Here is a 17,459-nt window from a genome sequence, read left to right as displayed (position 1 = left end):
GCACAGAACCAGGACATATGTGCACAGAACCAGGACCGTTTAACCAAATCGCCAGCACGTCGATAGAACAGTTTCGTTTGGCGAATTTGCACGACTTTTGCAATAAAAAAATTGTTGTAATATTCCTAGCATGGTACTTAAAACGTATAAGAGAAAAACTAAGCAACAGAGCGGTTGTTTTATTGTTGTTCTGATACAATGTAAAAAAGCCACCAGTACAGAATCAGGCCCAACCAGCACCAGTCAGGACCGAAAAACCAGCACCGAACGTTCTCTCGCAGGACAACCTTACCCACCAAGCCGTTGCTGATTTGTCAACAAACATTGATACGTTAACTTTTCTAGAATGTTTGATTTTTTAGAATTAAGACAAATTCACAACTGTACTCAATCGGTGATAAATGTACATTTCAAATACTGTACATTTTTATTTTTTCTGTTTGTTAATTATAAGTAGTCTAATCACCAGTTATAAGAAGACTTAAATTTAACTATACAACTCCGCCCCATTTATGTGTTTTAGATTAAGCAGAAAATTTTGTGCATGCTACAAATGGAATAATGACTTGACGGAGTTGAACTTATTGAGAATAAGGAGTAACAAAATAAAGTATAAAACAAAAAATGAATAATAAAGAAATAAAAATAATAGGGCAATGTGTAAAGAAATAAGGACGAAGAAAAAACTGGTTTATAAAATACATAAGGCATGAATGAGGAAAACCTATCCAGAAGTTCGTGCGTGTTATGATTAAGATTTCTGTACTTTTGATATCATACATATATATACAGTCACTTATAAAACTCCATTGAAGTCGAAACAACAATTGATTACACAATGACTTTACACTCCGTCCTTGAACAGGTAATATATATTAGATCTAAATATCGATTTAACGCATGATTAAAACCGTTTCAAAACAGACCCAAGGTTGGTGATTTAACAGATTTCATTGTATCGCTTGTCATTAAATATGTTTTTTTCTTTTGTAATTATAAAAGAAAAATAGTTACAATGCAAATGGTTAACTTGTAATAGATTATGAACGACGTCTTTATCCCGAATTTAAAATTAGTTAGAGTACAACAAGTTTAATCAATTGTATTACCAGGTGAGATATACAAACATATGCTTAGATATGTAATACGGGCCGGTAATCAATATATAGGTTTGATTTTTATTCTTTCACTGATACAAATCAGACGACTACATTACACGTTTAAAAACATAATTGTGATTGATGAAAAAGTAAAAAATCAAAGAAAAAGGGGCTTAAAACCCTGCAAATGATTGAAAAGTGTTACCAAAAATACAGATCGTCAAGGTAAATTCAAAACAGGAGAAGTCCACAAAATCTAACAAAATCGGCGCTCCACTATATTAACGAACGGCACGGATAAAACAATCGTCTTTTCCCTTTAACAAGGTATTGGTATTTTTTTTAAATTCTCGGTTAAACCTGGGTTGAAAACTAGCTGAATGAACGCCGTTTAAAATTTATCAATCAATCTCCCTCCCCCTCCCCCGACAAAAAACCCCCAAACAATAAAACACAAATTATATCTAGAATACGAACTTTATTCGTGTTTTCTCACCTGCAGATTTTATTATTCTTTCAGTTAAATTCATCAATGCCTTCACATTTTGAAATGAATAATAATTCAACTAACTGCATCCTTTCATGAAAATATTGTACACTGATGTGTTGGTTTAAGATTATTTCTATTTAAATTTTGAATGACGATTGGTAATAAGACAACTATTAAAAAAAGACCAAGGGACGTAGATGTAAGCATCTTTACACCACCGTCTGGCCTTCAAAAATAGCCAGAATCAATACCATACGGTACACTTTAAAAAGTTCCGTCATAATAATTGTGAAAACAATTATAACAAGTAAACCAATGGCCTTGCTGTAAATTCAAAAACAATAAACAGAAAACGTATGTATCAGACAACAACCATGATACCCAATTACAGGCTCTTGACATTGGAAACGCATTTACAGAATGTCTTGTTAAACCAATGGAACAAAGAACTGTTGGACTATTTTGCTGTCGGACTAACGGACCTATCGTGTACGCCTTTTTAGCTGTAATCTAAATCAATAAACATGTAAAAAATATATAAAATGGAACGTGCCTGGTTAACTTTTATCCTTTAAAACTTCATTTCTAATTTGAAATTTTTTGTGGATTTATATTTTTTAAACCGTAGGACAGGGGTATTTAAGGGCCGGTTATGGCCCTAGAAAATACATGTTTTTGAGAAATTCTTTGACGATTAAACACGACGTTCTCCAAATGGCCAGACAGATGAGTAAGGTTTCAAATTATTGTATTTCTAAATCAGTTCACATTCAAACGCCCCTTACATGACAAGACCATATTTTGTAAAAGTAAAACACACTGTAATAAAAACATGTACAGTCCAGCTACCAAAAGCTACATTTCTCTCTGTTGATACTTTCATTCTTCTTATCTTTTGTTCAAGCAGAAGTTAACCTGCCGAGAAATGAATATTGAGATGTGCATAGTTGATGATGCATCCGATTGACTTCTTTTAAAATGAGTTATGCTTGTCATTAACAGTAGTTGTTAATAAATGTTTTTTTTTATTACTGGGTACTTGATGTTGTTGACGTATATTTCCTTGATTTTGTAAAAATTTCACAACTGACTAAACCCGGGCGATTCAATTTCGACAACTACGATCAAAGGCAGCATGTTGATTTCTATATATATGTATTACTAAAGGACGACAGACTTGCTCGGGAAAGGTTTTGGATAAGAAAGCTAAGGCCAGTTTTCCCAGAGGGCATGAATGAAAAAAACATAGAACGAGTCACTCATTTTCCCTACCATTACTCATTTTCCTACCATCACTTGTTTCCAGTAACTCATGCTTCCGTACTGAACTCGATCAAGATTATTATTTCAGTTTGACTACCACATGTCAAGATAAGATTCATTTTACATATTACTGAACCAGATGAAGGATATAAGCTATCCGAAATATCAAACATTTGTTCATAATTTAATTATTTTTTGGTGATGTTGTACCCTTTTTGACTTGATATATATTATATTTTGTAGTGTACTGTATCATAATTATATGATCCATCACCCGGAAGATTTATCGTTGGCTATTATTCAGTATTTTAATAATATAACTAAAAAGATACATATGGTATGCGTACCTGATACAGCAACCGAACGACAAAATACATCTAAAGGTAAACATACTGTCTTCAATAAGATAAAGACAATTGTTTACTAAGTTTGTACAGTACATATTTACATAGAAGTGAAATCATTTATCAGCAAAACATTCAGGTTTTGGCAATTTAACCCGATAAAGACAGGCTACTAGTGGTACTGCGATTCATATTGCCATACAAAGCAGTGGTAATGTATCAATTTGACGATTAAAATAGAAACAATTAATATTTCATTCCTAATCCGTAACTATAAAACATGTTCTGATGGTGTTACTGCATCATGAAATTTGAGATAATGACACTATTCCTTTTTTTTCAAAATCAATTGTTATGTTTAGTACAAGAGAAAAGATAATTAATTATTTATTTCTTCTATGTAAATCAGATGCAGTCATTTCAAATCATCGTAACTAACGCCACTTTGATATGAGAAGGCTACAACTTATATTTAATTTTAGATTATAAATAACGTTTTATACACGTATTTTTTAACAATGTTTGTGAACTATAAACTGTGAAAAATTCCCAACCAATCGTTTTATATGCATATAAAGTTGAACATTTTCTTCCGGGTTCGGTAACTTCATAATTACTATAGAATTGTGCGTCTTATTTTCTTTCTTCTTAGCCAAAGTATGCTAGTAACATGTGTAAGTATTTTCACATATTCATAACACGGTGAGAAAGAATTAACTAATTTCGTACGAAAAATGTGAATTTAACTTAAGCTGGTAATCAATTTTTTCATCCTCTCATTTATGAATTTTTATATGTAAATTGAGATCAATACAATAAAAAAAGGCATACTCAAGTAACACTCAGATACAAGTGAGTACTTTTATACACTCAAATACAGGTGAGTACTTTCATGCACTCAGATACAGGTGTGTACCTTCATACACTCGGATACAGATGAATACTTTCAAACACTCAGATACCGGTGAGTACTTTCAAAGATACGCACACAACAATTGGATGAAGGTTAATACCAATAAATCTATTTTTAACCCGAGCACAACGATAATTACGAAGCAGTTAGTGAGGATTGGTTATTCATTAAAGTTGTTCTGCCCGGCTAAAAAAAGACTAAAAACCCAGTTAGAACGAATGAGTTCTCAAACTAACAGTTGTACCCTCCGCAAAAATTACCAAAAACAAGTTAAAGATGAGAGCGTGCTCACAAAACGAGTTTAATCCTGCCACGCAATACGAAATAAACATTCGGATATTGATAAGTGCTCAAATACTTACTTTTCCTCAGCCACAACGAGAATGATTTAAATACTCGAAAGAAAACCATTTAGGCACAAGTCAGGACTAATTACACTAGTTTTACTCGACAACAAAGATTCTCACAATACAATAAGGCACGGGTGAGTAATCATAAAACTAGATAAATCCGGCCGCAGAAAGCCTCAAGAAACAGTCATATTCAAGAGTGAGTACTCCTAAAACAAGTTTAACCCGGTTACAAAGAGGACGAATTGTAAACTTACAAATCATTCAGGGATGGGAGATTACACTTAACAACTAGTTTAATAACCCCACCACAGAGATACTCAGAATCAGGTATGCCCGAAAATTAAATTTGCTCGGCCTAGAGAAGGTACAGGTCAATACTCACAAAAGAACTTTAACCTTATTTCAAAATGAATATGTTTTGTGACAACTGCAATTAAAGGCGGCATGTCGACATCTACTAAATGGATTCAAAAGAAATATGTTATTGAGACAGCAACCCAATGACACAGGATATCTCGAGGTCAACAAATGACATACAAGTGACTATACAGTTTGTCATGCTCTAAATGGCACCGAGTCTAGAATAAAGTGTGAATAAATCGAACACAAAAAATTGAGAATGGAAATGGGGACTGTGTCAAAGAGACAACAACCCGACCAAAGAGAAGAAAACAGTCCAAAGCTACCAATGGGTCTTCAACCCAGCTAGGAAATCCCGCACCCGGAGCTGGGCTTCAGCTGGCCGCTTAAACAAAAATGTGTATTATGTCATTTCGGGGTCTTTTATAGCTAACTATGCTGTATGGGCTTTGCTCATTGATGAAGGCCGTACGGTGACCTATTGTTGTTAATTTCTGTGTCATTTGATCTCTTGTGGGGAGTTGTCTCATTGGCAATCATACCACATCTTCTTATTTTTATAGTTCAGTAAAAATGGACGTCACACTAAACTCCGAAACGTATAGATGAACTAAAATAAAAAAAAACATACAAGATTAACAAAGGTCAGAGGCTCCTGACTTGGGACAGGCACAAAAAATGCGGCTGGGTTAAACATGTTTTTTTGCGATCTCAACACTCCCTCTATACATCTAGCCAATGTAGAAAAAAACACACAGCAATACGCACAGAAAAACACAGTTAAAAAGAAGTCCGAGTCCGATGTCAGAATAGGTAATAGAAGATACTAAGCAAAATGATACATAAATTGATAACTACAAGCAGTTACTGACATGCCAGCTCCAAGCCTCAATTAAACTGATTGAAAGATTATGTCTTCATCATATGAAAATCAAGTATTATTAATAGCTTATCAAAGATCTGACATCAACATCAAATTCCCTTCATACAAAAATACTAGGACATATTTCAAAAACATTTCCGAGATTCCAGACTTGCTCGATGCCACTGCTGGAGGACGTTTCCATCCCGAGAGTATCACCTGCCCAGTTGTCAACACTTTGTGTTGATATAAAATATAATAGGTATGTATTCTTTCTGTAAACTTAGGGTTTATAAAATGTTGAATTTCTCAAAATATTTGGATTGTTCTAACCCTTGGCATATATTTCCTTAGTCGTATAAGGCACATATCTTATATAGACGAAACGCAAGTCTCGGGTTACCAATAATAAGCCTGGTATCTTTGGTGAGGTATTTTAAATCTTCAATTAAAATGAAAAAAAAAAAAAAAAAACAACAGTAAGGTGATAAATAATCTCAATTAAGAGAAGACATGTTTGTTCTTGCCTCAAATAACTCATTTAAATTTATCCAAATGCAAAATACAACATATTTTCAAAGGAACGTTTGAGATATTAAGAAATATATTCGAACTTGATGTGTCTTTAAATACATGTTTGAGATTCGAAACGCTTGAAAATATAACCACTGATTTGCAACACTCGGCAGTTAAAATCCTTAAAGTAAACAACATTCATAGTATTTTCGGAATGCCTACAGAACTGAAAACTTCTCAAATTTAGAATTTAAAAAATACATCACTTGAAAGATTCGATGCCGCTGGAAACCGTATTCAGAGAATAGAATCCGGTACAGTACAATATTTGCCTCAGTCTTTAAAAAGTGCGAATGTAGGCGACAACATTTTTGATCTAAAGTATCTGCCAATTACATCACTAGAAATTTCTAATAATGTTGTTACTCATAATGTGTTCACCTCCTACGTAGAGGAATGTCCTCTTAGAGAAGAGACTGTTACAAATAATTCAATAAACAACTTGTTTTTCAATGAACTTAAATTTCTGAAAATTTGAAAAAGGAAATTGATAAGTTTGTTTTTCCTGTGCCAGGAAAACTGAAAAAAGTTTTATTTAGGTCCAACTACCTGAAATATGAAATACCCAGTTTAGGTTTCATTGCAAATGAGTTAACATATTTAAGTCTAAGTGATACTGTCTTGCATACATGGACAGGCCCAATAACGAATATAAAAAAAAAATACAGATTTAGACCTTTCAGCAAACTTTTGTTCTAATATTTCAAAGAAATTTTTCAGTCCAGAATTTCATCAATTTAAGATGCTTACTGCTTCAAAACAATCTTTTAGGACTCGTTCTACCAACGGATGTCGACGGGGAAATATTTCAAAACCTCCATAACGTCGAGTTCATTAATCTTTCAAAAAATAAAATAGCATATTTACCAAACCTTTTATTTAAAGAGCAACACAATTTCAAAAGATTAGACCTCAGTGAAAATATGATTGATGATATAAACTTTAGAATTTCTCATATGAGAAAGCTCATGTTTTTGAATGTAAGAAATAATAGAATATCTACACTGAGTCAATATGCCATGAACGAGTTGGACTCGATTGCCAAAGTGAATACAAATCTCACTATTGATCTTGGTGGAAATAATCTTGTATGCATTTGTGATTCTCTGTCTTTCGTGAAATGGATAGTAAACACACCAACTAATTTTCATCTTTTGGAGAAATACGAATGTAAAACATCAAAAAACACCATCAATCTTTTTCGAAACCCTAGAAAAGTTTACGAAACCATACAAAAGGAATGTATGTCATATGAAGGTTTAATAATCGGAGTAACGACAGGAATATTGATGTTTATTTTTATTCTTTGTGGTAGTATTGCTTACAGATACAGATGGAAACTACGCTATCTTTACTACATGGTCAAGGTCAAATGGCATGACCCCGAACATAAATCAGACAACAAAGATGAACGACTATACATGTATGATGCTTTCGTGTCATATGCAAATGAGGATGACACATTTGTCCACCACCAACTTCTCAATAATCTAGAGAAACATGGTGGAATTCAGTTGTGCTTGCATAGGCGGAATTTCCTACCCGGAAATGACATCGCCACTAATATCACATCCGCAATTCATAACAGTCGGAAAACTATTGTCATAATGTCTGCAAATTATTTAGCTTCGTACTGGTGTATGTTCGAATATAATATGGCTAAAATGGAGAGTATCTATGAACGCAATTGTGAGAACATCCTTTTCCTAGTATTTTACGAGCAAATGTCTGCTTGCGATCTTCCACTTAAAGTACTGGAACTGGTTCATTGTCAATCATATATTGAGTATCCAAATGATGAGTACGGCGATGTTGTCTTTCGGGAACAGCTTCAAAAGGCAATCAAATCCTAAATGTAAATATATTTGACGCTACGTATCGTTAATTATATACAAGGACTTCCGGTATGCATTCAGCTTATTAAGTGTGTTACATTAGATGTTTTGTCAACAATATGTAATAAGTTTATAGGTTCTTCTGAAATAGATCAACTATTATTGCTTTAGCAAATATGAATTACGGATTTCCTTTTCTAGAAAGTTAACCATTTGTGTTATAATTTCGCCATACTAACCAAATATATGTTTATAAAACGTAATATACAGAGTGCTCTAAAGAACCGCGTAGAGTTTAAATTATAATAAGAGACTAACCAAACTTTCGTTTTTTCTCCATCATATATGTTGGTTATATATGATGATTTCATTTGTTCAAAACAATTAAGCAGATATTAAAATAAGTTTGTATATCACGTGAACCACCTGCTGTGCTATACACTAGATGAATCTTAGTATAATAACAAGATATCTACAGTATGACCTACTGACGCTTGATTACAAATTCTGAATGTACTTGTATTGGTATTGTTTTATTGATTATTTTTTATAGCAATGCATGATGTATAAATGTATATTAATGGCCGGTAAAAATATGGACTAAAATGTGACATTGTAAAAAACCATTAGTATTTTCTTACAATTGAAGTATAAAACATGTTCAATATTTTTATGTTGAAAATATTATGAAAGCCAACACTTTTATTTAAATACATGTACTTTTCTTAGACAGCAGAACTTTATGATTTAAAATGTGAAGATACAAAATATTGTATTGCTGTACCAGAATCGATCAATCGTTTTGTATCAAAGATATCCCTATTTTAGATTTTCCGTTGGGAGCGATTTTTTTTACCAAAAAAAACAACACAGTGTGGTAAATTTTAATTAGTTCTTTTACCTTTAACCAGCAAAATTCGTTACACCTGACTAAAGTAAGTTAGCAGTTAAAAGTCGATACGTTTTCTTTTAAGATATGTTACCATTTTCGAAAACAATTATCACCAGCTATAACTGTAGAAGGTATGAATGACCATGTATAGATGTGTTTTTATTTTTGTTTTATGATCATTTACCAAAAGCTGTTTTGTTAAACATTTACCTTATAACTATTCCTTCAGTTTAATTCATGTATAGAATAAAACAATACGTAATACGATACCAATGCAAACGATATTTTTGAGTAACAAAGGAATAATTTGAATGCGTATTTAATCCGACGAATAATGGAACAATTGTTAACATGTTAATCGATAATGGAATAATATAATAATATAGCAATAGCATTCGTTTTTGAAAAAAACAAAGATATTTTGTGAAAAGGATAGATTAAATATTAGTAGGATAATAGTTGTAGAAAGTGGAGAAGTCAGTTTAAACTTTTTTTTTGGGGAATTTTTTGCCACTTATGATTGGGTGATACAATCTGAAATATCTTTCATAATACATATTCAGTAATGTTTGAAATGTGTGCAAGTGGATCAGGAAGACACCTATTCTCCTATTTATTTCCGTTGTCTTTAAATAAAGACCCTAATGTATACAATGCTTTTTTAATTGTTTTATTTCTCAAACTGAAAAGGGGAGATGAAGTGCCACTGTTATAAAGAACGCCATGAATTTAAAAGTAAATAAGTTATTTCTTCCAGTTGAATATAATAAACATTGATATATCCAAAGCTGTCAACATGACTCAAGACCCATATAATAAAAGTATTTACACTTTTGGTATTCAGCTGAATTTTGTCCCCGAATGACCGTAGATCTATTTCCGAATAACCTTCTGACGTCAAGAAACAATCACTTTTTAAGTGTGACGTCAAATGTTTTGAATTGTGATGTCAAAGTTTACGGGAACCTGTATGATTTTACGTAATGGCGAACAAATTTGCATACAAGTGTAAATACGCCTATTTAGAATTGTCCATATCTTTATTTAGAATATGTAGATGGTGTTTACTAAATTTGTTATATACTTTGTCCAATAGGTAGTAACCCTAAGCAAAATTATTATTTAGAAAACGTTGGTGACTCTTAAAAAAATGTGCATGTATTGTGTGTGTTTCCAGGACACGTGAGATTTTTTTAAATTATCAGCAATCACCTTGGTTTACAGTTGATATTTGACAGCAGGAAGGTTATACTTTATTGAACATCCATTTGCAGACTAGCACTTCAGATAACATGGATAATACATAAGTTGTTTGGTATAAACTATTTCAAATGGCTTGCATTTTCTTATTGAAGTACAACAAAACTAGATAACGTAAAATTTTGAGGCATGTATTTCTGCTAGTTCTAAACTGTTCACAAAAAAGCTGTCTTTGAAAAATATTTAAGTTTTCCATATTTCTCAATGTTAAAATTGAGAATGGAAATGGGGAATTGTCAAAGAGACAACAACCCGACCATAGAACAGACAACAGCAGAAGGTCACCAACAGGTCTTCAATGCAGCGAGAAATTCCCACACCCGGAGGCGTCCTTCAGCTGGCCATGTTAAACAACTAATTTTAACAAGTTCATATTATATATATATATAAATCTGTAACATTATCTTATTATCATGTATGCTCATGTTACATAAAATATAACATACATTTGTATATGAGTTTGATTTTCATAACTACGGTCCGGTGTATCTACTCTCAAGAAAGGCTTGATGAATTATAGGTGATTGGTGTCCAGTTTTTAAAGATTACTTTCATATTCAGAAAATACTAAATGAAAAAAAAAAAACCAAAAAAAACATTGAAAATAAGTTAGGTTAAATTTGTGTTCAATTGCTTTCAAACCACAATAACCGTTACGATGGGTAAGCTTGTCCTGCGAGAACACCTCTGTGCTAGTGATTTGGTCCTGACTGGTGCTGGTGATCATTGAAAAATGATGATTATTAACGTTTTCTCGCATAAAAAATGGAAGGAAACAGGTGCGATGTTTTAATTTTGTTTCTTATGGGTTCATATGCAAACAATGTAAAATGTGACACTCTAAACTGTTTCAGGTAGCGTAACACAAAAGTGCTCATTTTTAGAAAATCTAGAACTGAAAAAATAAAAAAAAAAATGCCCCTGGAGTCCACTTTCTATACCCCAATCCACACGACAAAATTATGTTGTTAAAAACCTGCGCAATTTATCAAAATTGTGCATTTTCTCAGTTTAGATATATCCTGGTAGGTTCTGTCATTGTGCTGGTGGGTCCTGATACGTTGCTGGTAATTTTTTGTCAAAAGTTAGTCCTATTAAAAGCAAACGTTACAGAATCAATATAATTGGGCAGATAATTGTATTCAATCGTATTTGTGACTCCAATTTTACTTTTGTTCATCAAAAACAAAAAAAAATGCAGCTGTTTAATAACCGTTTTCAAATAATCGTAACTTATATTACATAAAAGGGTAGCATCTTCCGTCCAATATCAGTTGCAAATATATCTAATAAGAATAGTTTTATTTAAGATATTAAATGCCCTTAAATTGATGATTCTCTACATAATATGCTAACAAGGTGATTGAGGTAAAGCGACATTTATAACGGCAATAAACGTTTGACTGGTTTATTTCAATTAAATATACGCGGTTAGATGATCTAACTACTTGTGCCTCTTTTTTCTTCCTTAATTTATACACTGTCTCCAACACATTTCAACTGTATAAAAAAACGACCCAGGCTTGCTTATCATACATGACTTATAAAAACTGACTAGAATGGAACAAGATGTGAACAATTGCAAGTCAAAGTATGACCTTCAACAACGAGCAAAAACCAAAACAAATGCTAGCTATAAAAATGTAAACGATTAAAAAATGAAGACGTTCGGCCTGATTTAAAATACAACTTTGAAAAAAACACAAACAAATATGACAGATCGCAACCATCGATAACCACTGGTTTTGGGCACTCGTGACAGGGCTCAACATGTTTGTTTGCGCTCCACACCCCCTCCATACCTAAACCCAACCAATCCCTCCTCCTTTCCTCCTTTATTGGTACAGTTGTGTAATAAGACAGCACTTAAAATTGAGAATGGAAATGGGGAATATGTCAAAGAGACAACAACCCGACCAAGGAGTAGACAACTAAGCACACAAAATAATAACATAAAGACACAAATCATTGAACCAGGAGTACTCGAAGCTACTGAAAGCTAGTTCAAAGCCGCATTTTCAACGAATGGATAAAACATGTTCTATCAGATTAAAATTACAATCGGTAATCATCAAACAAATTTCGCAAAACTTTAGTTCACATTTTATTTTTGATTTAGCAGAACTTTAAAACTGTGCAGTAAATATTGTGCTCACAACAATTATTGTCATAACTATGTATACATCAGACATTATAAAGGGCATGTGGAAGCTAATAAGTAGCTTTTATTTTAATGTTACTAATGTATCGAACATTTTAAGTTAAAAAATTCCACAATACTATATTCATTTTGTGTGTCAATTTATTTAGACAAAACAAAACTGCAAAAACTTCGAATACAAGAGAGTATTTTTTTTTAAATGAAATTATTATCTGTCGATTTCTAGATTTTTGCATAGTATTTCTTTCAGTTGACATTTTTTTTATGGGGGGGGGATTGCGAATTATCTTATCGTAAAGAGACAGTCTAGTACATATTTCACGTTCAAGGCATTTTTTAATAATTGCATTTAAAAAAACAAGGCTGAGATTCATTTGGTTGAATAAAAAGAAAAAGCATCTACTGTATCGGACAAATTTGCCAGAGAAACAATAGCCAGGATGCTAAGGCTACACTGACTTCATTATCTGAACTCACATGATAGTTTGCCGTAATCAACCTCGGTTATGCTTGATTTTCATATGATGAAGACTTAATCTTTCAATCAGTTTAGTTTAGGTCTGGAGCTGGCATGGGTGTAACTGCTAGTAGTCCCTTGTTAATTTATGTATCATTTTCAATTTGCTTAGTTTCTTTAGTTACCTATTTTGACACGGACTCGGACTTCTGTTAAGCTGTGTTTTACTGTGCGCATTGCTGTGTGTTAGTTTATTCTACATTGGATAGAGGTATAGGGGAGGGTAGAGATCTCACAAAACATGTTTAAGCACGACACATTTTGCGCCTGTTCAAAGTTAGGAGCCTCTGACCTTTGTTAGTCTTGTCTGTTGTTTTTAATATTAGTTTATATGTTATAGTGTGACGTCCATTGAACTAGTATACATTTTGTGTAGGGGACAGCTAAAGCCCAACTCCGGGTGCGAGATTTTCTCGCTGTGTTGAAGACCCATTGGTGGCCGTCGGGTGTTTTCTTCTCTTTGGTCGAGTTGTCGTCTCTTTGAAATATTCCCTATTTCCATTCTCAATTATTAGAAAAAAAAACAACTTTACTCTACATTTATGTTCTCCATTTTTATGCAAAATATTTTACATTTTGATTTTTAGGGTCATTGTTGAAGGTCGTACGGTGACGTTTAGTTGTTAACTTCCACTTCATTTGGTTCTAATAGAAATGTGTCCATAGGCAAACATACCCCATAATGTTTTTTATATAGGAATTGGATATTTTACACCGTATTTTGATGGTCATGCAAAAGGATCGTAATCCTGCAAATCATATCCATATTGTCTTATCTCAAAAGGGGCAAGAGGGGTTCTATTAACAGATCAATATTTTTATTATTTTGCTCAAATCAGATTACAATAAATTTAAAATATTGATAACCGATAACAGCATTTTAAATAATCTTAAATGAGAAAACAGATAACAGTGAATTAAAAAAACAAAAAAAAAAACAACAGTAAACAGAAGTATTTTTTTTCTTCATGATAACAGTTCACAACAATGTCAGTTTTAAGAAAACAGATAACAGCTAATTAGTCAATAACAGTTAACAACACATATATCTTCAAAATAACAGTTAACAAAAGTAAAAAAATGCATAAAACACCTCAACAAAAAAGATCTTGCACCTCCTCTCAAAAATCAAATTCAAACAAAAGAGACTTTTCTTCAAAGGAAATATCCACCAAATATATGCTAGGTATATTTTCTATCAATTACACACATTTTCTGCATCAATGATCTTGAATATTTGCCACTTTTAACTAAAATATAAAGGCACAGAACCAGGACATATGTGCACAGAACCAGGACCGTTTAACTATATCGCCAACACGTCGACAGAACAGTTTCGTTTGGCGAATTTGCACGACTTTTGCAATAAAAAAATTGTTGTAATATTCCTAGCATGGTACGTAAGACGTATAAGAGAAAAATTAAGCAACAGAGCGGTTGTTTTATTGCCGTTCTGATACAATTTTAAAAAAGCCACCAGTACAGAATCAGGCCCAACCAGCACCAGTCAGGACCGAATCACCAGCACAGAACGTTCTCTCGCAGGACAACTAAACCCACCAAGCCGTTGCTGATTTGTCAACAAACATTGATACGTTAACTTTTCTAGAATGTTTGATTTTTCAGAATTAAGACAAATTCTTATAAAGATTGATTGACAATTTCACAACTGTACTCGATCGGTGATAAATGTACATTTCAAATACTGTACATTTTTATTTTTTCTGTTTGTTAATTATAAGTAGTCTAATCACCAGTTATAAGAAGCCTTTAATTTAACTATACAACTCCGCACCATTTATGTGTTTTAGATTAAGCAGAAATTTTTGTGCATGCTACAAATGGAATAATGACTTGACGGAGTTGAACTTATTGAGAATAAGGAGTAACGAAATAAAGCATAAAAAAAAATGAATAATAAAGAAATAAAAATAATAGGGCAATGTGTAAAGAAATAAAGGACGAAGAAAAAAAATGGTTTATAAAAATACATAAGGCATGAATGAGGAAAACCTATCCAGAAGTTCGAGCGTGTTATGATTAAGATGTCTGTACTTTTGATATCATACATATATATACAGTCACTTATAAAACTCCATTGAAGTGGAAACAACAATTGATTACACAATGACTTTACACTCCGTCCTTGAACAGGTTATATATATTAGATCTAAATATCGATTTAACGCGTGACTAAAACCGTTTTAAAACAGATCCAAGGTGGGTGATTTAACAGATTTCATTGTATCGCTTGTCATTAAATATGTTTTTTTCTCCTGTAATTATAAAAGAAAAATAGTTATAATGCAAATGGTTAACTTGTAATAGAATATGAACGACGTCTTTATCCCGAATTCAAAATTAGTTAGAGTACAACAAGTTTAATCAATAGTATTACCAGGTGAGATATACAAATATATGCTTAAATATGTAATACGGGCCGGTAATCAATATATAGGTTTGATTTTTATTCTTTCACTGATACAAATCAGACGACTACATTACACGTTTAAAAACATAATTGTAATTGATGAAAAAGTAAAAAATGAAAGAAAAAGGGGCTTAAAACCCTGCAAATGATTGAAAAGTATTACCAAAAATACAGATCGTCAAGGTAAATTCAAAACAGGAGAAGTCCACAAAATCTAACAAAATCGGCGCTCCACTATATTAACGAACGGCATGGATAAAACAATCGTCTTTTCCCTTTAACATGTTTAACAAGGTATTGGTATTTTTTTTAAATTGTCGGTTAAACCTGGGTTGAAAACTAGCTAAATGATCGCCGTTTAAAATTTATAAATCAATCTCCCTCGCTCGACAAAAAAACCCCCAAACAATACGACTTAAACACAAATTATATCTAGAATACGAACTTTATTCGTGTTTTATCACTTGCAGATTTTATTATTCTTTCAGTTAAATTCAACAATGCCTTCACATTTTGAAATGAATAATAATTCAACTAACTGCATCCTTTCATGCAAATATTGTACACTGATGTGTTGGTTTAAAGATTATTTCTATTTAAATTTTGAATGACGATTGGCAATAAGACAACTATTGAAAAAAGACCAAGGGACGTAGATGTTAGCATCTTTACATCACCGTCTGGCCTTCAAAAATAACCAAAATCAATACCATACGGTACACTTTAAAAAGTTCCGTCATAATAATTGTGAAAACAATTATAACAAGTAAACCAACGGCTTGCTGTAAATTCAAAAACAATAAACAGAAAACGTATGTATCAGACAACAACCATACCCAATTACAGGCTCTTGACCTTGGAAACGCATTTACAGAATGACTTGTTAAACCAATGAAACAAAGAACTGTTGGACTTTTTTGCTGTCGGACTAACGGACCCATCGTGTACGCCTTTTTAGCTGTAATTAAAATCAATAAACATTACGATCATGTAAAAAAAATTCAAATGAAACGATCCTGTTAAACATTTATCCCTAGGCCTTAAAACTTCTTTTCTAATATGAAATTTCCAGTTTATTATATTTTTTTAAACCATAGGAAAGGGGTATTTAAGGGCCGGTTTTGGTCCTAGAAAAACATGTTTTTGAGAAATACTTTGACGATAAAACAAGAGGTTCTCAAAATGGCAGATGCGTAAGGTTTCAAAATGTTGTATTTCTAAATCAGTCCACAGTCACACGCCCTTTACATGATAAGATCATATTGTGTAAAAGTAAAACACGCAGTAATAAAAACATGTACAGTCCAGCTACCAACAGCTTCGTTGCTCTCTTTTTATACTTTCTTACTTCTTATCTTTTGTTCAAACAGAAGTTAACCTGGCGATAAATGAATATCGAGATGTGCATAGTTCATGATGCATCCGATTGACTTCTTTTAAAATTAGTTATACTTGTATTGACAGTAGTTGTTTATAAATGTTTTTTTTTTCATTACAAGGTACTTGATGTTGACGATATATTTTTCCTTGATTTTGTAAAAAATTCACAACTGTCTTAACCGAGCGATTGAATTTAGACAACTACGATTGGAGGCGGCATGTTGATTTCTATATATATGACTAATATGATAAATATGGTATGCGTACCTGATACAGCAACTGAACGACAAAATACATCTATAGGTAAACATACTGTTTTCAATAAGATAAAGACAATTGTCTACTAAGTTTATACAGTTCATATTTACATAGAATTGTTATCATATATCAGAAAACATTCAGCTTTTGGCAATTTAACCCGATAAAGGCAGGCTACTAGTGGTACTGCGATTCATATTGCCATACAAAGCAGTGGTAATGTATCAAGTTGCCGATAAAATAGAAACAATTAATATTTCATTCCTAATCTGTAATTATAAAACATCTTCTGAAAGTGTTACTGCATCATGAAATTTGAGATAATGACACTATTCCTATTGTTTCAATATCAATTGTTCTGTTTAGAACAAGAGACAAGATAATTAATTATCTTTTTCTTCTATGCAAATCAGATGCAGTCATCTCAAATCCTCGTAACTAACGTCACTTAGATATGAGAAGGC

At 32.5% G+C, this 17,459-nt stretch overlaps 2 protein-coding genes across 7 annotated transcripts in view; both read left to right on the top strand.

The window, feature by feature from the left end:
• LOC127704796 (toll-like receptor 4) overlaps positions 1-17,459 on the top strand; it is a 41,392-nt gene that overhangs the window by 12,896 nt on the left and 11,037 nt on the right. Inside the window, exon 3 of one of the 6 annotated variants that reach the window (XM_052209012.1) lies at positions 8,502-10,084. The exons of 3 other annotated variants lie outside the window; for them this stretch is intronic. The gene's annotated coding sequence lies outside the window, so the exon portion shown is untranslated. Of the gene's footprint in view, positions 1-8,501; positions 10,700-17,459 lie in introns of those variants that run through there. 2 more of the 6 variants (XM_052209006.1, XM_052209010.1) reach the window with 2 other exon arrangements.
• On the top strand, positions 839-10,699 carry LOC127705563 (toll-like receptor 4). Its single transcript, XM_052209889.1, has 2 exons — positions 839-865; positions 6,936-10,699. The coding sequence occupies exons 1-2, from the start codon at positions 839-841 to the stop codon at positions 8,112-8,114; spliced, it is 1,206 nt and encodes a 401-aa protein (XP_052065849.1). The 3' UTR covers positions 8,115-10,699.

The sequence above is a fragment of the Mytilus californianus genome, unplaced genomic scaffold (genome assembly GCF_021869535.1).
Source record: "Mytilus californianus isolate M0D057914Y unplaced genomic scaffold, xbMytCali1.0.p SCAF_6, whole genome shotgun sequence".
NCBI classification, from domain to species: Eukaryota; Metazoa; Mollusca; class Bivalvia; order Mytilida; family Mytilidae; genus Mytilus; species Mytilus californianus.
The sequence above is the reverse complement of the archived record's forward strand: the minus strand, read 5'-3'. Positions and strand labels throughout refer to the sequence as shown.

Coding starts and splice junctions, on each gene's coding strand:
- LOC127705563 (XM_052209889.1), top strand. CDS start 839: ATGACTTTACACTCCGTCCTTGAACAG. Junction 866..6,935: donor TACACTCCGTCCTTGAACAG/GTAATATATATT, acceptor ATACAGATTTAG/ACCTTTCAGCAAACTTTTGT.